The 26263-nt window shown below is 54.1% G+C and overlaps 8 protein-coding genes across 8 annotated transcripts; 4 read left to right on the forward strand and 4 right to left on the reverse strand.

Moving 5' to 3' along the window:
- Nucleotides 1–1095: 1095 nt before the first annotated feature.
- J4E85_005015 (uncharacterized protein) lies at nucleotides 1096–2957 on the forward strand (the record flags this gene model as incomplete). Its single annotated transcript, XM_051469265.1, has 2 exons — nucleotides 1096–2053; nucleotides 2104–2957. 2 exons carry the CDS (start codon nucleotides 1096–1098, stop codon nucleotides 2955–2957), a joined length of 1812 nt encoding a protein of 603 aa, XP_051327480.1.
- Nucleotides 2958–4084: 1127 nt separating this feature from the next.
- J4E85_005016 (uncharacterized protein) lies at nucleotides 4085–4363 on the reverse strand (the record flags this gene model as incomplete). The annotated part of the gene is made up of 2 exons (XM_051469266.1): nucleotides 4085–4230; nucleotides 4315–4363. 2 exons carry the CDS (start codon nucleotides 4361–4363, stop codon nucleotides 4085–4087), a joined length of 195 nt encoding a protein of 64 aa, XP_051327481.1.
- A 1111-nt stretch (nucleotides 4364–5474) lies between these two features.
- J4E85_005017 (uncharacterized protein) lies at nucleotides 5475–6266 on the reverse strand (the record flags this gene model as incomplete). The annotated part of the gene is made up of 1 exon (XM_051469267.1): nucleotides 5475–6266. One exon carries the CDS (start codon nucleotides 6264–6266, stop codon nucleotides 5475–5477), a length of 792 nt encoding a protein of 263 aa, XP_051327482.1.
- Nucleotides 6267–7136: 870 nt separating this feature from the next.
- Nucleotides 7137–7514, reverse strand: J4E85_005018 (uncharacterized protein; the record flags this gene model as incomplete). Its single annotated transcript, XM_051469268.1, has 1 exon — nucleotides 7137–7514. One exon carries the CDS (start codon nucleotides 7512–7514, stop codon nucleotides 7137–7139), a length of 378 nt encoding a protein of 125 aa, XP_051327483.1.
- A 1580-nt stretch (nucleotides 7515–9094) lies between these two features.
- Nucleotides 9095–9996, forward strand: J4E85_005019 (uncharacterized protein; the record flags this gene model as incomplete). Its single annotated transcript, XM_051469269.1, has 2 exons — nucleotides 9095–9918; nucleotides 9978–9996. The coding sequence occupies 2 exons, from the start codon at nucleotides 9095–9097 to the stop codon at nucleotides 9994–9996; spliced, it is 843 nt and encodes a 280-aa protein (XP_051327484.1).
- Nucleotides 9997–13351: 3355 nt separating this feature from the next.
- On the reverse strand, nucleotides 13352–18185 carry J4E85_005020 (uncharacterized protein; the record flags this gene model as incomplete). The annotated part of the gene is made up of 5 exons (XM_051469270.1): nucleotides 13352–15238; nucleotides 16664–16938; nucleotides 16989–17726; nucleotides 17903–18092; nucleotides 18156–18185. 5 exons carry the CDS (start codon nucleotides 18183–18185, stop codon nucleotides 13352–13354), a joined length of 3120 nt encoding a protein of 1039 aa, XP_051327485.1.
- Nucleotides 18186–18516: 331 nt separating this feature from the next.
- MRP9 (37S ribosomal protein S9, mitochondrial) lies at nucleotides 18517–19624 on the forward strand (the record flags this gene model as incomplete). Its single annotated transcript, XM_051469271.1, has 2 exons — nucleotides 18517–19336; nucleotides 19533–19624. The coding sequence occupies 2 exons, from the start codon at nucleotides 18517–18519 to the stop codon at nucleotides 19622–19624; spliced, it is 912 nt and encodes a 303-aa protein (XP_051327486.1).
- Nucleotides 19625–23346: 3722 nt separating this feature from the next.
- On the forward strand, nucleotides 23347–24636 carry J4E85_005022 (uncharacterized protein; the record flags this gene model as incomplete). The annotated part of the gene is made up of 3 exons (XM_051469272.1): nucleotides 23347–24175; nucleotides 24227–24499; nucleotides 24551–24636. 3 exons carry the CDS (start codon nucleotides 23347–23349, stop codon nucleotides 24634–24636), a joined length of 1188 nt encoding a protein of 395 aa, XP_051327487.1.
- Nucleotides 24637–26263: the final 1627 nt, after the last annotated feature.

A 26263-nucleotide genomic window follows, 5' to 3' on the forward strand; every position in this document is an offset into this window, starting at 1 on the left:
CGCCAGACGTACGTATACGACGGCTTTGTCAGGTGCAGGCGTTGCATAGTAAGATGCTGAGGTCTAGAGTTGGCATCTAGACTCTAGCTCGTTTGCACTTGCTCTGCTGCTGGCTGGCATGCAACCGAACTGGGCGCCCGCGCCACCAAGCCGGTAGATTGTGGCTCAATGGCTGCACGGCATGGAAGTTATTCGCGCAGGAGAGAGAAGAGAGGCCTGAGTGGACGAATAGCAGCGGGGTTCGCAAGCGTGCCCAGAAGGGTGCAGTATGACAGCACAGCCTCAGTGGTGGTGCAGCAGGGCAGGCGGTGATTCGTCTGTCCAACTTTCGGGCTCGGCGAGTATGCGCCGACAGTGCATCAAGTGCGTATGCCTAGCTGCACGAGAGTATACGGAGACTCGCCAGCTGGGTGCCATGGCCTTGGATGTTGTTGAAGGACTCGGGTGGATTGTACGGTTGCTGAAAATGACAGCCGTGACGTGACGTCAGAGGCTGGTGCCGTGGAAGCACCGCGGAGGGGCAGCAGAGATCCGAGAATTAGCATTATGCTGATATTGTGTCTAGTGTACTAAGAATGGTGAAGCCGACGAGATGACCCGGCGCTCAGGAGAGAGGAAGAGCCGAAGTTTGCTGGGCGGAGGGCAGTGATCGGCGGGCGAGCGAGCCAACCGGGTTGGGCCTGCTTCCTTCTATTTCGAGAAGGGGGACTCCGCCTCAGTCTGAAACGGCAAGGGCGAGGGCCCCAGCAAAGAAGCCGCCGCCGCCCATCCTCGCCCTCGCTCTGTCTCTCTTCCACCAGACTCTCATCCGACAATTGCACTCTGCATCAACACCAGCAAAAACAATCCTCTCACCACCAACACACTCGCTCTATCACAACAAACGTGCTCGCAGGAGGCGCGGATCCATCGGCACAGCCACACTTCCGGCAGAACCGGCCCAGCGTCGAGCTGACGACGACTTTCCAGCAGGCTAACCGCTCCTGTCACGCACCCAGTGCCCGCAACACAACACCCCAAGACTGCCGCTTGCCTGCCTAAGGACCGCTCAAACACGATCAGCGACTCCCCAGCAGTCGAACAAACAATAGCGACATGGCTACCGCCGTCCAGCCTGCCATGACCATGGCCCCCTTCAACGGCCACCCGAACCAATGCGTCGACCCCAATGAGTTCTTCGACTTTGGCCAGATGCCCTCGCCCACGCAGCCTGCCACTCTGAAGCGGGAGTCCAGTGCGACATCGACTATGGCCAGTCCCACCAGCACAAACATCGACGACGACCTCCAGACCCCCGCAAAGCCCAGCCACGAGTACGAGCGCTTCAAGCAGCAAACCGGCCTGCCTACCAACTCGCTTCCCGGCCTTAACGCCGGCTACAACACGGGCTTCCCCATGTTCTCGTCCACTGGCTTGGACGAGATGGCCATGATGGGCGGCGACTCCATGATGGACGGCGCCTGGAACAACGGCCTGCCCATGGACGTCGGCATGAACATGGCCGTCGACTACCGCCAGAACAGCTTCGTCTTCAACGAGGCTGCCCAAGACGACTTCGTCGACCCCAGCGCCATCACACAAGAGGAGGTCACCAACGTCAGGGTCTGGCCCGGTATGCATCAACAGCAGGCTGCCATGGCCAAGGCGCAGGCGCAGGCCCAGCAGCAGCGCGCACAGCAGTTGGCCCACCAGAAGCAACAGCAGGCCCTCCAGCAACAGCAGCAGCAAGCGCAACAACAGCAACAGAACCGCATGGCCTCCACCAGCTCGGCCAGCCGCAAGACCTCGAGCCCGCTCAGCGACGCCCACACCGAGGAGATGATCACCCGCGTCGTCGCACAGATCCGGGCCGACAGCCAGAACGCGTCTGCCAACATGGCCAACGACAACCAAGGACTCCTCCCCCACATCATCCGCGCCAAGAAGGACGAAGAGGACATGGACGAGGACGAGAGGCTGCTTGCGTCCGAGGAGGGCAAGAAGCTCAGCTCCAAGGAGCGCCGCCAGCTCCGTAACAAGGTCTCCGCTCGCGCTTTCCGCTCGAGAAGGAAGGGTAAGCCACCACGATACCATTACATCTGCAACAACAACTAACATCACCAGAATACATTGGCCAGCTCGAAGGCGAGGTTGCCATGAAGGTCAACGAGGCCAACGAACTCCGCTCCCAGAACCGCCTCCTCATGGAGGAGAACGCCCGCTCGCGCGCTTTCATCGAGCGTCTGCTCCGCCACCAGGCCTTCACTCCCTTCCTCGAGGAGCTCTCTCGCGACGAGTCGCTCCAGGCCAAGGCCCCCATGACCTCAATGCCATCAACCGCAGCACCCGTCGCCGCTGCTCCTGCCCCCACTCAGTTCCAGCAGCAACAGCAGTTCAACGGCATGTCGCAGGCCGAGAACACCCACGTTGGTATGACCATGGTCCCCGAGCCCCAACTCGACTTTGCTATGCTCAACCTGAACACCAACAATGGCAACAACTGGGGTGCTAACAATGGCTTCAACTTCCAGCAACCCGTTGCTTTCGCCGTCACTGAGCTGCCTGAGGGTCCCACCAACCCCCTCGACATCGAGGCTATGTCTGGCAAGGGATACAGCGCTATCCTGAACGCCGAGGACGACTCGACTGTTGAGGAGGTCAAGGCTGACTACCCCATCGTCGAGCGCCCTGTCCAGTCCGAGCCCACCGTTTCCGCTGCCGCCGATGAGACCGAAGAGGTAGACGCCGAGTACGACCTATACTACTCTTCGTCCGCTCCCTCCACCACTGCCGCCGCACCTCATGAGGACCACGAGGCACTCTTCACCAACCCCGAGAAGGCCTTCGCACACTACTCGCTAGTCATCTCAGACGAAGCGAACGAAACACTTCTAGCAGAGCGTCTGGCGAGGAAAATTGCTGCCATGAGCCCCGCCATGCAAAGATTAGCCGACATCACATCGTCGTTTGACTTATAGCCAATGACTTTACAATTTGTCCCTTCTGATCTTTCCTTCTCAAACACTGCAGCGATTTTTGTTTTCATAGACTGTCCTACATGATTGTACGATTCCCTTTGTTTGATCATATATATCCAAGTCGGCTGTTCCGACATGCGACTTGGGTTTCAGCCGCAATCAGCGAGTAGGCCTTCTTTTGCTTTCCTTTGTTCTTTCGGTACTGCGCGATGGTTGTCATGCGTACCTTGATTCTGTTCTGGATGGCGTTCAACGGGCAATGGGTTTTCTTGTAGATATATTCTGACCCCAAGGTCTGTTGGGGGCCGATGAAGTAGTCGGAACTGGGGTTACGTAGAGGTGGATGTGGGATTGAATATAGTGATGAAGTTATTTCGTGTCCCACATGCTTCATTGTGAAGACTTCCTCGTACCATTGTCGCCTACTGACATTCCATCCATCCATCCGCCCGGTCCCAAACCTTCTTACCCCCCACGCCGCCTCTGCCCTACGCTCTTTACCCAGATTAACCACCCGAACCCTCCGTCCTCCTCCCCCGTATCTGCACCCTGCCCCAATGCACGTCTACCCTACATACCGATATCGCGTCCCGACAACCGTTTTTAATATAACATTTCCGTGTCACACGTCCACATTCCACATTCCACATCGCACATTCCTCATCCTCCAACACAATGTTGTAAAACACGAGGGACGCATGCGCCGGGTACTATCATTGTCTCCCGATGCGTATACTGGGGATAGTGTTATAGGGGTGTATCCTGGGGGTATAGGATGGATTGTATGGGTGAATTACAGGGATGGTGATGGAGGAGGAGGAGGGGAGATAGTGGGTGGAGGGTGGTAGAGGAGGGAGATGGGGTGGGGGTATGTTGTTGCAGTGGTGTTCGGGTGGCTGGCGTGGCACGGTAATGTATATGCGGAGAGGTGGGTGCATGATTTCTAAGGTTCCAAGGTTGTGTTGAAGACATTGGAAAGAGAAGTATCACACTGTCTAGATGGATACGCATACGTTGAACTTGATGAATTGATATATACCCTGGACTTTGTATCCAGCATCCGTAACGCCTATTACCCCTAATATGCAAACACTGGAATTGAACTCTCTCATCCTCCCTCTTTCGATTCACTTCCTCTCCATATCTGATAGAGTCATGCCCCCGCTCAATGCGTTCCTTGCTCGTGCATGTTGGTCTTGCCAGCGGGTTCGTGCGCCGTCGACGGCTGCGCCTTCTTTTGCTGCGACGATTGTTGTGTAGGTTATGCCGAATGCTGGGGTGGTGTGTTAGTTAGGTGTTGAGTGTTGGATGTTGGATGCGACTGGTAGAGAGAAAGAGAAAGAGATAGAAGACTTACCTAGAAAGGCGGCGAAGGAGGGGAGGTAGGATCTTGGTACTGCTGGCATTTTGTGTGGGTTGGTGGTATATGTTGAGAGTTGTTGGCTTGAGTGATGATTGGTGAGATAACAAGATCGCTGATTGCTTGTATGCAAGAGGCTTATTGTATGTGCGGTATGAGGTGTTGAAGGTTAATAGATTTGTATAGCTGAGGATGGATGTGACTGGTTGTGATGATGAATATCAACGGAAGAAACCCATGTACCTTATATCTCACGATTCCTTCAAGCAATACTCACGGTGTCGGTACCTGCCGACGATGCCAACTCTCTCCTCACACAGCTTTGTTGCGTGATCCTATGATACTAACACCAAGGCATGCGCCTCACACCAACACGCAAAAACTCCAACCCAGTTCCTGAGATCGCGAGACACGACAGACAATCCGCAAAACCATTCGTCGAATTCACCGAATATACGACCACATCGTCTGATACCCCTCAATAATCCACAACGAAAGAGTTTTGGTGGCGAGACACATGCACCAAGAACACCGTGTTCGGGCGCTGCCGGGATGCGTGTGGGGTGACCCGTTGGCGAGGGTCGTACGATAGTAGGGCGACCGCTCAGCCGGGTTTGTAGCGCATGGTGGGTACGTAAACCTGCTTTTATTAGCTGCGCTTTGCGATTTTGGGGTTGCTGTTTATAGTGATGGGGTCGTGATTGCTTGTACGTTGGTTTGATGGTGAAGGAAGGATGGGGTTGGGAGGGACGGTAGCGCCGCTGAGGCAACGACGGATTGGGTCTCTTTGGGTGTTGGAGCATCAACGGACTCTATTCTCAAGGCTTCACTTTAGTCTAGTCCTAGATTTTTGATTGCTAAAGAGGTGGTATTTAATTGTCACGCGAGGCGATTACCAATGTTTTGGCAGAGGCATTTCTCGCGGCCTCCTTTCCTCTACACGCGCACAAAGAGGACAAGCATCTATGAAAGGCTGTCTGATCTCCAATTCTTATTCTTGTTTTGTTTTAGAGAAACCTGAAAGAAATTCCCTATTGGAACGTCCTTGGTGGGTGGCTCATAACACTGTAATCCGGTAGCGATGCTTCGACTATCTGTAACCTCAGTCCAACCACTCTTTCTCTTGTGTCATGATGACCTTCAAAGTCATGAAGTTGTTACATCCGCTTCAACCTCCCGAAGCGCTTGCCTTCCTCCCAGTTGCGTTGCCACTCGCTCTCAGTGATGCACTCACCGACCTGACAAGTCCACATCCTCCCAAGCCAAAACTCCTTCGGGTATTCCTCGAAGTCGAACACTCGTCCATCGCTGATTGATTTCTCGCTCATACCTGCTGTCGGCTTGGGCCTGATTGTGATATTGATGTGGTCGTCGCGAAAGAAGTAAGATGCTCCTCTGCTCACAATCCACTTATAGAATATGCGGAGATAACCTCTTGTGCGCTGCAGGTTCAGGGAAGGCTGTCTGAGATCACCGTCAAGCTCAAGAGCTATCTCGATTTCTAGCTTCGAGCCAGCTGCCGTTATATTGTGACGTAGAGCCTGATGCGGAACTTCGGGCACATCCTGATCTTCGGGGCCATTTTGGCGACTAGGACTATAGCGCTCGATACGTGTCTTCAGGCTCTCACAGCGAAGGTTAGGTAAAGCATAACACGCTATAACGCTGATGACGTTGTCACACAAGTCCTCCGCATCGGCGAAGATACGAAGTGGCTGGCCGTCCACCCTTGACCCTAGCATGGCAGAAACTTCGTCGAATATCTGGCGACAGGTTGTGAGTAGTGCCATGCACGGGATGCGTTCCAAGACCAGGGTGAAGGGCGTGATGGATGGCTCACGAAGTGTTCGGACCGTGTAGCGACGGGTTTCGGCAGGGAATAGGTCGTATATTTCCAAGCGGATGTCCTTGGGTAGGTCGAGGAAGCGGAACTCTTGAGTATCTGCCATCGCGAGCTAACCGGCAGTCGGTTGTTAGTGCAGTGAACTGTATAGGAAGCGCTTGGCTTTTACCTACTGATGTCTTCGGGATTACTCGGTCGAAGTTGCGCAGTGTCAGGTGTAGCCCGCGATAGCAGTCGTGAATGGAACCGCGCTTGGGAACGGTTGGTAGAGGTGAGAGAGAGAAAGATTGGAAGCTCTTGCCTACAACAAGTCGAGACGCTGTATGCGGACTAGTAAGACAACAAAACTGGACCCTGACGGTGAGAGGCGGCGCAAGGCAAGCACGCTCGCTGCAGCTAGGGAAGGAACTCATGAATGCCACAAGAGAAGCCAAATGTTTGGGTAAAGTTCAGATTAATTAAAGAAATATTGATAAACTACTCGGACGTTTGTCTGCCCTGCAGTGAGCTGCAGATGTACACCGTTCCTTCCAAGCAAGATGACTCCTCCACCAATACGCATGCGCGTCCTTCTTTCCTTTCCGCCGTTCTCAGAGACAGCGACGCTCTAGCCAATAGCACATGCTCGCGAGTTCGGGGCTCGAGCGAGCACACGCATCAGGCGTGCATCTAGCTGTCTCTTCCACCATTGTCTTCGCTTCCGCCGCCTATGCGTGAAGCCGGAGTCCTAGGGCTGAGCAATGTTGAACCAACCAGATAGCGCTTGCGGGCCGGCCCAGCTGGGCCGACGCAGGTGCTGTCTGATCTGCTACGAGTCCGTGCCCAGATGATATCCCACGCCTCCGGCTGGCTACCAGAGTCATCGTTGGTTTGGTCGTTAATTCGTGTCGTGTTCGTCGTAAAAACATGTATCGTCCGTTGAAATGGAAACCCATGCGTAGGAGTAGAGATGTGCAAAGAACCAGCACTCTAATCATCACGGATCTTCGTAATCGTAGAAACCATCGAAAAGATCCGTGACCACCTTGAGCATTGGCTCCATCAAGGTCCTCTCATCCTCCGGTAGTCCACCAAAGATGCGCAGTCGTTGAGTCTCCAACTCTTGCTCCTGCTCCTGTTGTAGTCGAAGCCGGGTTTGCCATGCAGTGTAGGTTTGCTGCCAGTGGTTCGCATTGGCACCCGCAATGGAGCTTTGAGGATGGAAGCAGGAGCTGGTTGCGGAGAGAGTTGAAGATGTAGTGCTGACCGACTCGCTTCGAGTGTGGTTGATGACCTGCGGGGGTGAATTGTCGTGGTTGTTGTTGCGGTTCCGAGGACGACTTCTAGTTCGTTTTCTGTTGTGACGTTTGCCCATGTCGTCTATTTCAAGTTCTTGTGGATGTGTGAATAAGTAATAATAGGGTTGAGGGGAGATGGAGAGTGGTGGGGCGAAAAGCCGCAAAGGCGGCTGATAGTCTCAGGAGAGTCAAGCATTGGAGCAAGATACCTACCCAGCCTTATATACATGGGATGACATTGAATCACGTATGCAGGTACAAGCTAAGTCAAGGATGTCAGTAGGCTGCAGAGTGACTCAGAGCCGCACGATGGTGTGACGGGGAGAAGGAAGATGCTAGATCACAGCCTAGATGACAGCGAATGCGGGCCCACTATTGCACCCGTGCCCGCCCATGATTGGTCACATGGCATCGCCGAAATTCGGGACCTGCAGGAGTCATCCTCGCGGCGGGCACGCACAACTCATGTCTCCACAGAGTCTTCACCTCTCTTTGCTCCAACTCATCGCAATTTCCTTGTTTCACCTTCTTTTGCTTCTTCGACTCACAACTCTGACGACATGTATACGGACAAAGGGCGCGCGCGTGATGTGCACAACCGTGGCGGTGCGCTATTCTGCCTTCTCTTCCTACCACGGGACTCTTGCAAACTGGGGCTATGCAACAGTCACCGCGAACTCAGGGGACAAATGACTACAGACAAGCGCATGCAGGACTTGTACCTGTTGAACGACCGACATGTGCCTGGCCATGCGACAGCCCAGGATCGCGGAGGGCGGATGGAAAACCTCGACCGCGCTCTGACCGCCATGGGGTCGAGGGCGACGGGATGCGCTGCGTGGGGATGCCACATCACGTTGCCGACCGCCATGTCGACTAGACGGTGAACGTGAACCCGGAAGTTATACTATGTGTTAACATGGGATGAAGTTTTTGATGAGAAAGACATTCGCACAGGCTCCCAAGGTCATTACTCACGTCATCTGCCACACTAGCCACACGGGTGACCAGTTATCGCGATCGCACCTCTCGCTATCAGTTCGGCACCCGACCAGCGGCCATGTTCGCAGCAAACCTGGAATAGCAGCTGCAACGATTTGTCGCCCAGTCGCTGCCTACACCCGCGAACGAAGGATCATGCTAATGCTAGCCAAGTCAAGCGAGTCAGACGCGTGCCTGCGCAAGGCTACAGGCACGTCGCGCAAACACGTGCTCAGGAATGTTGGACCATCCAGGCCTCCATGAGACGACCTCACTAATCCTGTATCGACGTCAACGACATCTTCTGCCTGAGGCACTCGTCACATCATGAGAGTCGGTGCTTTCCCAACATGTTTCGCCGACATCTTACTTCCGGCTCTCCACCATGTGCACCCCGGCCCCAAGTCAGACTAGCATGTCAATGTCCACCACTCGAAACACACGAAAAAGCTGCGGAAACGCGTAAGCTCGACCATTTTCTGTTCTAAACAGCGTCATCTGTGTCACGTCCAGACGTGAATCATCGATTTGGGGCTATTCGGCTTGGTGTCGTGGGTGATGTTGTAAGATCAGCCGTCGCAGGTAAGAATAGATCAAGTAGCCAATATTTCTTTCTATCGATCTGTAGACCTTCAAATCGAGCTTGCATTGCTCTTTGTCATTCCACATCTTCACTATGACTTTTAGCACGCGAGCGACGCTGCTTAGCTTAGGTATGGAGCCAATCCGGAAATCTGAGGACTCAATTGACTTGACGATAGTAGCTACCGCAGTATCTGCGCAGTATGGCCCCGGTGGTCAATACGGTCCAGGCGGATTTGGAGGAGGTAGTGACAGCGGCGACAACGATTTCGGCTCATCGTTTGGCGGCGGCCGTGGCGGCTTCTCATCAGAATCACGACACAAGATCATCGTAGCCCATGGCGTCCTCGCAGCCTTGGCCTTTGTCTTATTCTTCCCAGTTGGATCGATTCTCATACGACTAGGATCGTTTCGCGGTGTCTGGATCGTCCATGGCATATTTCAACTCTTTGCGTATGTTGTGTACATCGCAGCATTCGGTCTCGGCGTGTGGATGATCAACAACATCCCAGTCAACATGCTCGACAACTACCACCCGATTATTGGCATCATAGTGTTTGTCCTGCTTTTCTTCCAACCCATACTTGGCTTCGTCCACCACCTCAAGTTCAAGAAATACAGCCGCCGAACTATTTGGTCATACGGTCACCTCTGGCTGGGACGTATCCTCATCACACTGGGAATGATTAACGGTGGTCTTGGCCTGCTGCTTGCATCGGACGCACCCGCATTTACCGGATTTGCTCCCAGTCAAGGCCAGATCATCGCATATGGAGTCATTGCCGGGATCATGTGGTTGCTTTGGGTTTCGGCCTCGATCTATGGGGAGAGGAAGAGAACGATCTCAAGCCGGGGGGCAGTGAACAAGGAGGTTGATACTGGGTCGCCTGCGCGCCCCTATGATGATGGCAAGGAATTGTATGCGTACGGTAGTTCCTATTCCTGTTCTCATACACACATTGCTAACCCAATAACAGGCAGCGAACTTATGCTTAAAGTTACCGATACATCCTCAGAGCCGTCTGCAGTAGCGTGCTACAATACCAAAAGATTTATTTCGTGATCTATCTAATATTCTCTCGTGCAACTCACATGACCTCGCGTGCCCGCCAAGTCTTTGTCTGCCTTCTTGCCTTGTCAACAATCGTCCAATACCCACAGGCAGAACCCTTTATCTTTTGGTTATTCGGACGACTCTTCGCCTTCCGCCTTCTTGCATGCGTTGGCAAGCAACACGATTCCGATGTTCAAGATGATGAACCCAATCTGCGAACGAAAAAGTGCATTAGTTAACGTTCAATGTGCGCAACATATTTCTTCCACTACCGCAAAAGGAATAGACTTACCGGTAAGGCAAAGAACCAAGACATGCTTATTTCTAATACAAAGTTCCCCTTCTCATCTGGATCTTTCTCGTGTAGCACATACGCCAAGATACAGGCTGCAACGTATGTCATCCCAGTGAAATGATGAATAGCAGATCGACCAGAATACGACATATCCTTAGGAAGCTTATGGTGTGCAATCAAGCACCCCATCAGCAATAACATTGCTGCCATCTGTTCACATAAATCAGTAAGAATCTCTTCATACAGGATTTGGGGTAGCTAGCTAAGAGACGGGCATAGAAAAAGCGACTTACCGGTACGAAAACGGCCCACATCAACATGACCTCCGTGATATCGTGATTCATTTGATAAAGTGCTACGGCAGCTACGGTAAGAAATGTCAAAAGCATCATGATTGCTGGTGGTGACCGGATGAACGAGGGCCGACGGGTGTGAGGTGGAGAATATGAGGAGGACGCGGACTCGAGGTCGCCTTCTTCGTCATACCTGCTTCCTAGGTTACTGCCGTAGTTGAAATGCATGTTGCGTGCTGAATATGGTGGTAGCGTTGTGGGACGAGAATTCTAGGTGATCAGTGCAATGTGTGTGGTGGAAAGGCTTCGATTATTTTGCGCGAAACAATGAAACAATCAGATATTTACTGCTCGTTTTCACTGTGAAAGCTACGGCAAAGTAACAACGCACGAGCAAACGTGCCTTTGCGCAGAGAAGCCGCGTTACTCCTTCGGTACCCTCTGGTGTCCATCAACTCTCCAACTCCTTTCCTCACCTTGTTCGAACCAACAGTCCAAAGCAGCAAGGCTCCCCCGCTCGTGACTCGGGTACTGTGTTGTCATCTTGTTTATTCCATACCGTCACAGCTAGAAGCACGGCCAGGTTCAATACGAAGTATCCCATCTGTCGTTAAGAAACGCGTCAGCAATTATATCATTGTGCAACCTCTGCGTCACCCCTCATATGGACGAAGGTTACTTACCGGCAAGATGAAGAACCAATATCCGGCCATATTCATCCCAAAATCACCCTTTGCGGCTGTCGGGCTTCTCTCTTGCGTCATGTATATCCAGACACAGCTCGCGATGTAGATACCCCCGGTCAAGAAGTGTATCATACAGCGCCCGAGCAGCGAGGTATCTTTGGGGACGTTCTCATGTGTCAGGATAAAGCCTCCGAAAAGACAGAGGATGGTCATCTATTAGTACATGTGGGTTAGCTCAAATTACAAGAAGTATCTTAAATAATGGTGCAAAAGAGGGTTGAAGACTGAGCGTACAGGTATCATGAAAATCCACAACAGCAAAAGCTCGAATTCCTCCATTTCATCGACGTAATAGATCCCTACAGCGGCTCCGATGTAGCAAGCAATGGCTGCGAGCACTGCAATTCTTCTTGTGGTGGTGAACCCGGCGCAGCGCGGCTTCTGGGGCTGTGGTGGTTGTGCGGGTGGTGATGGATCGCGTGGGCTCTCTTCATCGGGTAGACGGGATAGCAGGATCGCATCCTCGAGATCGCTTATCTTATCGATATACATTTTCGACAGCTTCTTTATTGATAGGGGTGGTAACTGTGGTGGTGGTGTTGGTGATGACGATGAGGGATACATTGGCGATGGACATAAGATGTGCAGTGAGGCAGCTTCCTATTTTCCTGGATTAGAGAGAACGAGCCATGAAATTGACCAAAAAATCCAAACGCGGGGAACGCGATCAAACCCGCGCATATACCGAGAGAAGGCGCATTGCTCATTCGGCATTCCAGGCAAGTACCATGGTACCCTCCGGGATCCCATCGTCAAACCGGTTCAGGGACGAACAACGACCACAAGCAGTCAAGACCCTTTACATCAGAGAGTAACAGTGTAATAGCTGATCTATCATATCATGTGGCTGACCACTGGCATCCTCCGCCATGTACCTACCTTCACCTCGCAACTCGCACCGCCGCGCATGCCCTCACGCCCTCTCCACACCATCCCGCGTATAACCAGTCCACTATGGAGACAGACACAGATTCAGACCTAGTACTGCAACGAACCCGGACAGCACGCATACCATGTGACAACTGGAATCCAATCCCATACTGGATCGCCACCGGCACGGTGATGGCCTACGCGTGCAGTGCACTCATGGCTATCGGCGGGCTCAACATCCATGACCTCAATGTTATTTACATCACTAGTGTGTTCATACCTGTACGTTGAAAAGAATAGCTCCCTCGCTCATGCTGTCCACTTACCTACCGCCGTCTCTTTCCTCCCTTCTCCACTATACTTCGACAGCAACATGGTCACTGACCCACCACAGTCAAACATCCTCCTCCACACCCTCATGCTCTTCCTCTGGCACCGGCCCCGAGCACGGCACCGCTTCGCGCCCCTAACACGCACATTGATGAGCTGTGCGACGGTGAATCTGTGGGCTGGGGGATGTGTGGGCGCGTTTTACACGGTGGATACGGCGATGTGGATTGCGGGGTGGTGGTTTGTTGGTATACCGGTATGTTGTTGGAATTGCGAACGGTTACAAGAGGATTGGAACGGATTGAGTACGAAGCTAACGATGTGGATAGGGTGCGCTTCTGATTGGGAATAGGGCGCTTGTTGATGGGATGGAGTGGTGGCTACGGCGGCAGACGAGGCGGAGGGAACCTGTGTTTGGGAGGTGATGTAGTGGTGAAGAAATGTAGGAAGTGTTGGTGCTGGAATAGCTTGGATACGTTCTGGATGAAGGTTAAACGCAGACAGCAGCTCATGCGATGGCTGCGGTGTTAACAGAACGCAGTGGTATATCAAAACTCATGATGCTACATGTATCCCCAACCCCCAACTCGCTTTCCCCCAAATACTCAAAGTAGCCGCCCAAACACATACATATATCGTTACCCTCACGTGAATCAAGAACCCCCAAGACGAAGCCGAAGCTCATCCACCAAAACGCCAAACCACACCCCTCTCTAGCCCAATCATCTTGAATCCAATCTGACCAAACCCTACTCAGATGCCACTAGAACCAATAACTCTCTCCCGCAGCGCTAACTTCAAATTGACACCCCAAACCCTTCCCTTGCTCCTGCAACGCTTCCTCCCCTTCCCTCAGTTCTTTCAGAATCTGAGTCCCGACTAGCGGCCCATCCATGAAGGAGTCCTTGACATGGATGATAACGACCTTGACGCCTTTGAGCGGAGAATCGAATGCGGCGGAGAGCATGGCGCGGTTGTGCTCAGCGGAGACGGATGACAGGCCGAACGCTGCTGGTGCAGAAGGATGAGATGGAGGGGGCCCGGGGGTCCCGTTTTGTTGATCCTGGGGTTGATCCTGATGCCGCTGCATAGACTGATGATGTTGCAGTGGCGGTGGGAAAGGAACAGGCGTGTTCGTCCCCGTGTCACCTCTCGAAAGCGGGAAGTCGCTCATTGTCTCATCGTCGGTTTGCGAGTGGTTTGTTGTCGAAATCGGGGAATCTATCCCTTTGCCTACTCCACCTAGGTAGCCACCCATCTTGGCTTTCCTACCGCCCTCGATAGACGTCAGACTTTCGAGCTGTAGGTTATTATTTGCACTGGCTCTCTTCCGCTTCTTTTTCTTCTGCGAGCGGAGCTCTTCTTTGTCGCGCTCGTGCTGCTTTTTGCTGTCTTTTACCATGGCCGCGAGGGAGCTGAGCTCTTCGAGCAGATGGCGGGGTGCTAAGTGTCCGAAAAGTACGGCGTCGGCTTGCGCGTTCGTGTATGAGACTTCTATGAAAATGCCTTTTAGCGTGCCAGCGGCAATCTTTGGAGCTGCTTCCGTCCATATCTGATGTGTACGTGGGGAAAGTGAAAGGGAGTCCGGTTCAACGTCGCCAAAGATGAGGATCTCGCGTTTTGGGGTCGTGAGGGTAGATTCGGCGCGAATGAAGTAGGCGGTTGAGTCGATCACACAGTGATCTTGCGACTGCGGTTGCTGGGGTTGAGGAACTGTGACACCGCTGGCTCGTCGGCCGGCTTCTGTGCTTCCGCTGAAACCTGGAGTGCCGGGTGCGCTTTGTGTAGTCATGGAGAAGCTTTGTGAACGGCCTTCCAGTCCGTCTGATTGACCATACGATTGAGAAGGGTTTGCGTTTTGCCGATCTGACGTCTCCAGTAGGTTGGCGTTCGATCCGCGGTGTACATGGCCAGGCCCCTGCATGCAGTGGCCATGGCTTACTTTGAAGCCCTTGACTCCTAAGCCGTCACACACTTCGATGTAGCCTCTTGAGCTTCCTTCACCCAGAGCAATGTTACCGCCTTCTGCAAGCCGTTGGAAAGTTACTAGTCCCACGCCTCCATCTTCGTCCGTAAGGTTAGGCCAGATGATGTTATTGAAGATGTGGTTTTTGATCGCGTTGACGGTAAATGGTAGTGCTGCTAACCGCTTGGGTCGAGATGTATTGTGAAAAGCTGCTGTATTGATGACGAAGCCCGAGACATGGTCGAGATGTGGATGGGTGATGAGATAAGTCGAAATGTGCTCTCTCACAACATGTAGCGCATTTGCCCTGGCACTTAGATGTGGGAAGGGTAATCCCGCGAATGCGCCAGTTTTCAGCGTGGTAATTGTGACGGGTACATCCTGCTCAGAATCTGGTGTCTCAGGCCCAGAGTCTTCGTCGGAGAGCGAGACATGCCCAGTGCCCGGCGACGGCGACTCTATATGCGCGTCACTGCTATTCCCATTTCCATTACCGTTATGTGGGGTCGATAATGCTGGATCTGGGTCGGAGACAAGCGGGAAGTCCTGACCAAGTATGCGGGTAATCGATGCAAGGTGGGAGCCTGCATCCACAGCTATGACGGAGTTCTTAGCCCAGTTTGTTGCTGTCGATCGAACGAGGAAGCCCGTGACATTGTCTTCGCTTGGTCCACCTCCAGAGCCCTGTTCGTGTTAGCCTCTACTGCAAGACGGCACATCTGCTTGTCGACCTGCACGATTGGCAACATCCGATGCATATATGCGAACGCATCTAGCCACATCGACAAACACAACCAGCACCGAATGACCTACCAGACAGATGACCTGAATCGCAGGTTCCCCCGAATTTCCAGATGATCTCCTCACCACCCTCGCGCTATCTTCTTTCATTCCCTTGGTGTTCCTCTTGTCTTCCTCTTCCAATTCAACTGATAAATTTTCTTAGCCTCTCTACCCCAAGCTGTTTTAAGATGCACAAGCACAATCTAGTCTTGCTTGCTCTTTGTCCCAACACACACTTTCTCTTTCCTTAGAATCTTCTGTTTGCGTCAAGACTCAACAAGGACGTTCTCCCTGTTCTTCGCACCTCCCACCTTTAAAGCCAGAAACCACTCTTGTGCTCAATCCTTGCGTCGCGTTCCCGTAGCGCAAAGCCAGATCACCAGTTTGTTCTGTTACCGTTGCACGTTACACTTGCGTGAACCGATGGCCGCCGTTCCGTCGTCCGGAGCACGATCCACCAACTGATAATGCAGGAAGCCGGAATTATGTGCGCGATGATTGCGCAGTTCTTGTCGCGCTAATCCTGATGTTCCGATTCCAGCTCTTCCTCCGTTGCGCGAAAAAGGTACCGATTGTCGCAACTGAGTGAGCGAATGACGACGAATACGCCCGCGCTCAGCTCAGGCGTGCCTTGTGATGATGGCTGTGTTTGGCCGTGCGCGCGAATGTCACCGTGATAGTTCCGTCGCGGGACCGCAATCTCGGCGCGGTTGACAGTTGTAGAAGTTGACAAAATGGAGATCGAGGTGAGGACTCGAGGATCAAAGACATGCATGTGCCTCATGCGCTTGCCCACGCCGCCGTTCTTTCCAGCCTCTGTTGGACGGCTTCGGCGGTTGGCTAGGGCTATTTCCTTGTCTCTTGCAACCAATGATAGGCTCGGCTCGACAAGCCACGACTTTGTTGGCCCCACCCCAGTTCGAGCCCAGATCTGGGGTTGAGAACACCTGACAGCTGCTAGGCAACGTAGTGTCAGGGAAGACAAACTCTTCGTTATCTGTTGAGTGCGCGATAAACAACGCAGTCGCATAGGAGCGCTCAAGATCGATCACATGCACATGACGAGACCAGCAGAGCAAAAACACAACGATGGAACAGACGTCACAGTGTGGGGACAGTATTATGTGTTGGGTATCATGAACTTCTTGTGCAGCATTTTGAGCCTCTAACGGCTATGGCAGTATCACTGATCCACCAGGGCTGCCCAGTGTGATCTCATGAATCCTCATCCGTCATCCTATCCATACCCATGCCAGTTCGTTAATCATCCGCATCATAAATCAAAGCAAACACTTCAAAAAGAAGGCGAAGCGTTTACTTGAACACCTTGCCGTCGGCCCACTCGTAGGACTTTCCGTTGACGGTGATGGGCTTGTCCCACGACCACTGGTCGTTGACGAACTCCTTGTCCTCCTCCTTGGTGGGGTCGAGCTTGGTGAACTCGTAGCTCTCGACATCAGGAGCGACATCGAAGGCGGGGAGAGCATCCTGGCCACGGACGATGAACGCACCGGTGACGATGGAGTCGTTGGACTGTCCGTATACGGAGCAGCAGCCGAACAGGTACTTGCGGCTGGCCTCGAGACGGGTGAAGAAACCACCTAAAGGAATTAGCAATGTGACTGTATAAATTGCAAGTGATTTGACTTACCGATCAAGTTGGCGGTCATGAAGGTGAGGGTCAACTCATCGTTGTACTTGTAGTCAACCTTGTAGATGGAGTACTCCTCGAAGTTGACGTTCTCCCAGAACCAGGGGAGGGCAACCTCACGGGTCTCCTCGTTGGAGTACTTGCGCTTCCAGTCGTCAAGGACGAATGTGGCCTTGGGCAGAGCCTCGAGAGGGTGCTTGGGCTTGGGGGCAGCTGGTGCCTCCTCCTCCTCCTCAGCCTCCTCCTTCTTGGGCTTAGGGGCGGCCTTGGGCTGCTCCTTCTTCTTCTCACCACCCTCCTTCTTGGGTGCGACGTTCTTCAACGCCTCGGAGATGAACTCGAGCTTAGGGGCGACAGCGGAGTAGCTGGCCTGGTTGTAGACGGTCTCGTACCAACGGGTGGTGTTGGGGTTGGAGTCGCGCCATTGCTTGTCGAAGAAGTATTGGAAGCCGCGGGCAAGGATGCTGGCAGCAAAGATGTCGGCAAGAGTCAGACGCTCACCAACGAGGTAGGTGTGTGTAAGGAGGTGCTCCTCAATGACGTGGACGGCCTTGAGGGCGGCCTTCTGGGACTCGTCGACGCTCTTCTTGTTGTAAGGGTCGCGGCCGAGGATGGGGCGGAACCAGCCACCGAGGGGGGAGAGGACCTCAGTGTTGGCAAAGGACATCCATCGCAGGATGGTGGCGTAGTCCTGCTTGGTCTTGCCGAGAAGGCTGGTCTTCTCGTTTTGCGAGGCAACTGGAATCCGTCAGCTCTGAGTCACCACCAAATTTTGGACAGACGGAGTAGATGTGGTAGAGGCAAATCAGAATAGTAAGTTTTCAACAATAGTTTTCAGACAGGGATAACTGAATGAATTCATTCGACATCATATTATGCAGGGAGGAGGAGCGAACGCGCGGGGTAGCACTTACGGTAGACAGCGATGGCGATGCACTCGGAGAGGACAAAGCCGTCAGCGCCCTCGAAGGTAGGGACCTTGCCGAGCTTGTTGAGCTTCAGGTAGTCCTCAGAGACACCCTTGGCTGGCTCAGTGTCGACGAACTCGATGTCGAGGCCATTCTCCTTCGCGACGGCCAGGAGAGAGGTGGTACGCGGGTTACCCTGTTGGCTTGCTGTTAGGACTCATTGCGGTGCAACTGCGCGTGGCTGTGTGCGACGACGTACCGAGTAGCTGTAGAGCTTTCCGAAAGACATGATTGTAGAGTTCGTGGTTGAGCTTAACAATCAGTGTGTGGAAGACAGGAGTTGTGAAGAAAAAAGAGGTTGGGTTGAGGGAGGCGGGGCTGTAGGAACTTTGCGTGCACAGACAGTCCACCGTAATTTCAGTCTAGCCGCTAAGCCTTTGCAGGTGGTGGCTCGTGCATCCATCGTCGTCAGTTGTGGCAGGTGGCAGTCCTTTGACAGCGCTACCACGGTGCATTCGCTGTCGACCAGAGGCGCAATGGCAAGCAGGGAGTTTTCAAGGAGTCTTTGGAGGGCGGCCGATGCCCTGGCAGGTCGACCGCGGCCCCAATGCGAACGCACGATGCGATATACTCAACGGAGCTTCCAACCCACAGTACGGAGAAGCATCTCGACGACCGCCGTGCGACGTGCAGAGGTTACAGAGGAAGAGATACGGGAACCATTTACAGCGGCCCCTGAAATCGACTTGGAAGCGACGGCAAAAGGCAGCGGCAAGAAGGGCGAAAAGAAAGACTCCCTACGAACACTGCGCGTCGTCCCAGCATCGCCGTCCTACTTCAGCGCAAAGCCCACCTTCACCGACGACTTCCTCTCCCTCTCCGCTCTCCTTCGAAAAGTCGCTACGTTACCTGTTATACCGCCCGCCGAGGCACCCAAGGTGGCCTGGAAGACGATCGAGCAGTATCGCATCATGACCAACGAGCCGGTCAAGACCGCGCGTTATCACAGGATGCTGCAAATACTGCGGCGGCTCAACTGCATTCACCCCGCGCTCATGCCCGACGAGGTTGTGCAGGCGATGCTGCGGTACAAGAAGCCCAACCAGCCCGGTGACATTGTTCCGAAGCCTGGCGTGATTGATGAGCTTGGGCGTGCCAAGGGTGTTGGGCGGAGAAAAACGTCGTCTGCTGTGGCTTGGCTGGTAGAAGGCGAGGGTGAAGTGCTCGTCAACGGCAAGTCCCTCTCAGAGTTCTTCGGGCGGCTGCATCACCGCGAGAGCGCTGTCTGGGCACTCAAGGCTACTCAGCGTCTTGACAAGTACAACGTCTTTGCTCTGGTACAGGGTGGTGGCCTGACTGGCCAGGCGGAAGCAATGACTCTGGCTGTAGCGAAATCATTGCTGGTCCATGAACCCGCGCTGAAGCCTGCGCTACGACGAGGTGAGTCGATATTTTCTTTATCCGTGCCTCTTGCAATCCAGCATTGCTTGTTCTGTCGTTCCATGAGCGTTGTCAATGCAGCCCTCGCGGCTGACACATGCCCACGTCTACGCCTCAAAACGCAGTCAACACCCCTGGATGATCCCAAACATGTCTCGCCTGCGCATTCCGGATCCAATTGCTGACTGCTCCTTAGCTGGAACCATAACGCGCGACCCAAGGAAGGTGGAAAGGAAGAAGCCAGGTCACGTCAAGGCGCGGAAGATGCCCACCTGGGTCAAGCGATGAGCGACTGCTTGTGTATATGCTATTGTTTTATCGCTAGTCATCTGCAGTGTCAGCCTTGCCAAGTGTAAGATGAGACATATCAAGACGCCGTCTGCTGAATGTGCTTCAATCTCATCGTGTATGTCCAAGCATGTGTTGATGTTACTCCTGGTACCTTGTCGCTGTTTGCATGGAACAGGGTGCTGTAGATACGACACGTGGAGATGACCAATTCTTCGCCTGGTTGTCAATGTCGCAAACCCAGACGGCCATGTGCTCACACGATCCTCATCTGGTGCGGCATTGCCCGGACAGGGTCATGCTTCTCGATCAAGCATGTCTTTGTGTCCAGAAACACAAGGCCTTGAACCTTGTGCCGCTCTGCCCTGCTGACTATGCTTCTTCCCTGGTTCAGTCTCATGTCGAACAAGTATGCAGGTTCAACCTTGCTCCACTGCTGTCTGTTATTGCTTTCTCGGTCCGTTCCTGGCAGCTGTTGAAGACCACTTTGCTAAGAGGAAGCAAATGTATATCGCATGAAGGGCTGCGCCACCACCAGCACGCAATGCACTCAAAACTGATGCGATAGCTTATGCCTTCCCAATGTGTTTCTGTTTGCGCTAGACTCGCATTCGCGTTCATGACTGCTTTTCGACTAAGACCCTAGATAGGCAAATGCGCATTGTGAGTTTTGCAACAGCAAAATGCTCAGGCCAATTATTATTGCCGGTGGCACATGCGACGAGAGTCAAGATATGACCGGCTGATCGCGGGCGCAGAGTTGCGGTGATCGTCCCTGACTCGTTTCACGATGTTCTATTTTGGACATGGCCATAGGGCGGCCAATGGTTCTTGACCCACGACGTCAGTGCTATACCCGCACGCACTTGCTTTTCGGTCGTTCCGGATGATATCGCGGACAAACGTTATGTGGCAGGAGGCATGAGAGGAATTCAGCACTAGAAGATGGGCTGCCGTTTGGATCTTCGTTGGAGATGGGAGCTCCCTGTTTGACTCCTTGTCGCGTGTCCCGCACGACGCGTAAACGGTCGAACACGGCATTCGCCCGAGACTTTGCTGAGTGGTCGCAGCTTGATACGAGTCAGACGTTTGTCGAACGAAGTGAAACCTTCTCGAAGCATGTTCGCCGTGGTCCTTGATCATTTCACGAAGCGCGGTGGTGGAGGTTGATGTGGCAGCAAGGGCCACCTGATGATCGCCATCCGTACCGAATGACGCACTCGTCTGGACAGTGATCGCACCAAAGCGGGCAAGTTGAACGACATTGGTTTCGTGACGCGATGGCTGTGTCCTGCAGAGCCATGCTGTGCGCCTTTGCAAAGCTTCCAGAAGATTGCAGTCTTCCGTGAGCACGTGAACAGGCATTCATAGCGCAATGGTCCGGCAAGTCGCGCGCGCGGCGTATGGCGCGCCAGAGCGTGCAATTGAGGTGTCAGTGACAGCGCAAGGCGTGCTCTTAGCCTGAATAAACGGCGGTGGCAGTGGGTAGCGTTTGCAGCGTGCCGTGTTGAAAATATGACGGAAGGTTCACGGCAAGAACCAGTGAGGTTTGCCGGCAGGAGCGACCGAGATGGCGCTAGAGCCCCACCGTACCGCACATGTAAGATTCGAGGAGCTGCAGCGTGGAGAAGGCATGGCGAGGTCGCGAGGTCGCGGCTTGAGTGAGGGTTGCGTCAGTCCACGAGTTCGAAAGGGAAGGTCCCCATTCGCAGGATCAGGATCGACGAGTGAGGCTGATGGGTGAAGTGGCCCAAGGCAAGATCGACCACAGGCGAGAGATCCCTGCGCGTGGACGGGAACTTGCAGCGCTGCAGAGATGAAAGGACGGATCGAGTTTGGAGCCCGAGATAGCCCCTAAACCTTCTCACTCCCACCTGTCAGCACCTACCTACACGAGACACTGCCGGCCGTGAGGCTATCCAAGTTCGACATCCGTTTGGTGATTTGGCAGCAGGAGAGGGCGCCTCAAGAGCCGAAGGACGCCTGCGGCATGAAACATGGCGGAAACGCGCTCCTGAAGGTTAGTCTTCCCACGCTGCGTCGGGCCCCTTTGTCCTACAGCTCTTCACGCGTACTGGCGGACAAATGCCATGTGGCGCGTGGTCACTGTCTGCCGCCAAGCCCAGCTGGGTGAGAGGAGCAGTTCCTGGGCCAGCAGCCAGCTGCGACATTTGGCCGCTGTGGAGCCGCGGGGCGGGAATCGCCATCTGGTTGCGCCGAAGAGCAGGAAGAAGGAAGCCACGATGGAGTTGCTGGCTTTTGTCGTCGTGCTGGCGCTGACCGCGGCCTCGTATCGACGGCGTCGAGTGGTCACGCATAGCAAACGCGATGCTGCCCTGCAGTGTGGCTGCCCAGACGCCTGCAGATCCACCATGGGCGATCCGTAACCATGGCAGACAGGGTACTGCTAGCCCCGCCCTGGCCATATCGGAAATCGGAGACTTCGCATGGTCGCTGTCATCCAGAGCTGGTAGAGTCGTCTTACTCGTCAGCCCTCGCTCGCCCGACCTGCAGCCACACCCACTTCTCAGGTACCCACCATTGTTTTCTCCTCTAGCTTCAACACCCTGGTCCAAGTATTTACAGTCTGTTCGCCGGCGTGGCTTGCGAACTACTTCCTTTTTGCTTCCCACACTGCCCGATGCTCTCCCAATGTAGCGCGACTGCATCACTTCCCGCCCACGTCTCTTTCTGCCCTCCTCCAGCCTGGCTACCATCGGCGACCACACCAACCTCCCCCACTTGCATCCCTGTGAGCATCTGCGCCAGCCGTGAACTGACGTCGAACTCACACGCCTCTTATAACAGAGCCTTTCACTTCATCCGTCGGTCCAGTGCAAGCGATCCGATTACAATCTTAGCATCCGTCGCACTTTCAGTCCTGTCTCGGACCGAACGCTTCATTCGTCTCTGCATGTACTCCCGCTCGCCCAGTGCGCCCCAAGACACTGCATCGTGAAGAACGCCAGCGTACGTTTAGGCCGTTGAGCTACCGCAACGCAGACGTTAGATTGTTTGAGACCACCTCCTAGGCCGGCCACTACTCCGTCCGACTCGTTGGAACACTGATCTGTTTGCAAGGACTACCCTTCAAACATCTCACGCATAAGCGTCGCCTCACCACCAGCCCATCCCACACAGGGTTCTCCACGCCTGCATCTACCGGACAATTTCGCTGTCACCTAGTGGCTACGTGTTTAGCTGATCCACACGGCGCACACATTTTCTCCAACATTACCGCATCGGGAGGACCAATCCCGGACGTCTGAGCATTGCATTGCAGTCATCTTCCTGCAGGCGGAGCGAGGATATCCTGGTGGCTGGCCGAGGCTCTTGCGCGAGCTTCTTTTCCTGCATCATTGGGCTGCATTGGTCGCTCGTCGACGCGTCAGGGCCGTGTTTATATCCAAACCATCTGGACCTTGGAGCATCTCGTCTTCCAATTTCGGACGTCATACATCTACCACCATTGGCCCGCATCACCCATCAACTCTTTCTGGTCCTCTCACGCACCCCGCCCCAAACCGCATCTCTTCCATCAGTCCGCGCACACGTCGACTACACCTGCGCCCTCGCTTCTCCACCTCTTGCGCCGGCCCTCCACCACCTACATCCCGCAAGTCTGCAAGCTGGCCAATTACGCGACGCCGCCAGTCTCGCCCTCGGGGTACCGGGCTCTCGAACCCCCCTTCAGTCTGCAGTATAAAGGCGGGCTGGTTGGGATGGACAATGACCGCCGGCCACGGCATACTCCCTCAGGTTACGCAAGCCAGCAAGGCACGCTCCTTCCACCACAGGCATCGTATCCAGTGGTAAGCGCACCCGATCGCTTCAGGCAGCCGCCCTTGACAGCACCTGCCCCACCCACATCCGTCCCCTCTTCCGGAAGTCGCGCCAGCTCTCAGGGTTACGGTTACGCTTACGGTGAAGGTGCACAGTTTGGCTCGTCGATTCAGCCCTCTGCCGTAGCCTATGGCGCCCAGGACTATGCCGCCGACCAGCAACAACAGGCCCAGCGTGCGCCCCAGCAGTACTCGCCCTACGGCCAGAACATCATGTACAGCGTGCCGGGCGCCCAGGCCGCGGCGCAGCCTTCTTCGCAGTATGAGCCTGTGGAACAGTACCAGCAGAACAGGGACTCGGCTATACAGGTCCTGAGCACCGGCTTTGGCGTGGCACAACCCCAATACTATGAGAGCGGGCCCACGAGCGCACCTGCCTCTGCCATCGCGGCGCAAAACGTTCCTTCCCAGTATCCCTCATTAGGCTATTCCGCTCCCCAAGCTCAGGTCGGACGAGAAGCCCTTGCGCCCGCCTTCACTGCCGCTGGCATGACAGACCCCCATCAGGCTCCTTCCCAGGGCGGCTATTCCCAGGGCAACTACAGCGAGCCCCAGGCCAATAGCGGCAACGAGTACGACGACTTCTACCGAAACTACCAGAATGAGCTGAAGAAGACGTTTGAGCATGTCCGTGACGGCCGTCTCGCCGAAGCCGGCACACTTCTCCTCAGAATGTCCGACTGGCTATTGCACTGGGCTGAGACTTTGGGTAAGTTCCCCGGTATGCGCATTATCGAACGAGGAACTGAATTGACCGCAGCAGGCCTAGTACGCGACGACGAAACCTACTACCAACAGCGTCTGCAGCTGTGGGAAGAGTTCAACACCTGCTGGCTCTCCACACTGCAGAAGCAGAAGACCATGACGCAGGAGATGACCACCACGGGCCAGCGACCGCAGCCCCCAAAATCACTCATCGATTACGAATTCCTTGAGAAGATGGGCACTCAACTCGTCAAGAACTGCGACAGCATGGAGAAGCACGGCCTCGTTGACTACCAGATGGGAGTATGGGAAGAGGAAATCGTAGCGAGTCAGTACCACATTGCTTTCATTGCCTGATCACAATACTAACGTTGCGCAGTGTTGACTTCCTGCATGGACCTCCTCGAAGAAGTCGGCGCTGGTCCATCTGTACAACGACCCACCTCCACAGCGCGACGGCGATGATCTTAGCAAGTTCTAGTCGCGACGATCTTCCTCGTGGCTGATCGCAGTGCCGCTCCCGAGCGCCATCCTGTCAGCGCATTGACCCTCATCTCGAGAGGCTTGCTACAGACCGTCCATGCGCACGCTTATACCCGCACTATGCGCTCATTCAGCGCACTCGAGACGACATCACTTGCTTCTTTTTGTACATATACTGTTCTCAGGGCGTCTCGTATTGGTTTTCCTTCCACAGCCATTGAGACGGTGAGGGACATCGACCGCTTCTTGCGGAAGTCAATCTGCATCGGTTTTTCCTTCTGTCCAACATTTGCATCCATGGTTTTTCGCGGTCGTCGAGCATTATGGCTTTGAGTCACGTCTTCACTTTTCTTTTTCAGCCTTTTCTCAGGCTATTCTCTTATTCGTCTTTTGTGTTCGCATTGGGGAAAAGTGGGGAAGGGTTATGGTACGAACGCAATGGCACGCATGGTTCATGTTGACGACATGGATACGTGCATCTACGAGCATCTGGACTTGATTGCTTTTGCTATTGAGTTTTGATGCTGGAACAGATGATCCGGCGCTGGCGCTGAGGATATCTCACGGAGTGTATTATGACGCATGGGTTAATGAGGTGGAAGGTCAATCGATAGAGCTGACACGAATGCATGTGGATACCACCGGATCGTCCTTGCGCCCTCGCATCTTCCGGTGAATTCTCAACGAAGACACTGGAAGTCTCTACCAGAGAACAATACCTCGTCTCCGCATTGGGCGGCAACGAGGTAGTTCTCTGAGCCTGAGATGGCAGGGCGGGAACGACAACTGTCATCAACGGTCGGGTTCCTGGGTCCGATGCAACGACGTGGTTGGGCAGCAACTGTAGTATAGAATTTGTACTAGAATTACATGGCTTCATTGCATACATCCTTGTTCCCGAGGTAAACTGAAGCGCTGTTCTGAAGGATTCCATATGGTGGAGTCGCTTTTCCAAGTTCTGGTGGTACCTTCCCTGGTCCGCAAGGGTATCCGTTCCTTCTCGCCTCACTTTACGCATCCCAACTCGACCCACAGGCGCCATTGCAGCCTCGCATGTTGACAAATGCGAAGGCATCCGCTGCACTTACTCATCATACGACGCCTTGAGCCGATAAAGGGAAGGCGATCATGCACGGCGACTTGGCGACGCAGTGTTAGCGCCTCACGCATATTTTGAGGCTTGGGCCGTGTCAAAAGCAAGATCTGACTTCCAGCTGGAGCTACGGGAACAGAAAACCGGATCGACGCAGGCGCCACAATCATCGCTAACAAGCGCCTCTAGGTGATCACATCTTATCACAAGGACATTAAGACCTTGCAGCACATCATGGCGCATGCCGGCTATTGAACACTGACGGCGATCTTACGAGATCGGGATATAGGTGCAGCATCTCAATATTTGCAGCTACCCCGCTTGAGTAATTGACACTCGCAGTTTCATATTTTCATCTTCAAACAGGTCCGTTCGCAATCGGGACCAAGCCTTGCAGAGGACGCGGTGGCTATTATCGCGTGAAGCGCTGCCGTCGCACTTCCCCGCTTCCTTCAATATTCAATACTTTGCCCTGGTAATGTTGATATGCCCTAGCATTGCGCACGCCTTGCGTCA

The sequence above is a fragment of the Alternaria conjuncta genome, assembly GCF_024043145.1.
Source record: "Alternaria conjuncta strain BMP 0040 chromosome Unknown scaffold_6, whole genome shotgun sequence".
NCBI lineage: Eukaryota > Fungi > Ascomycota > Dothideomycetes > Pleosporales > Pleosporaceae > Alternaria > Alternaria conjuncta.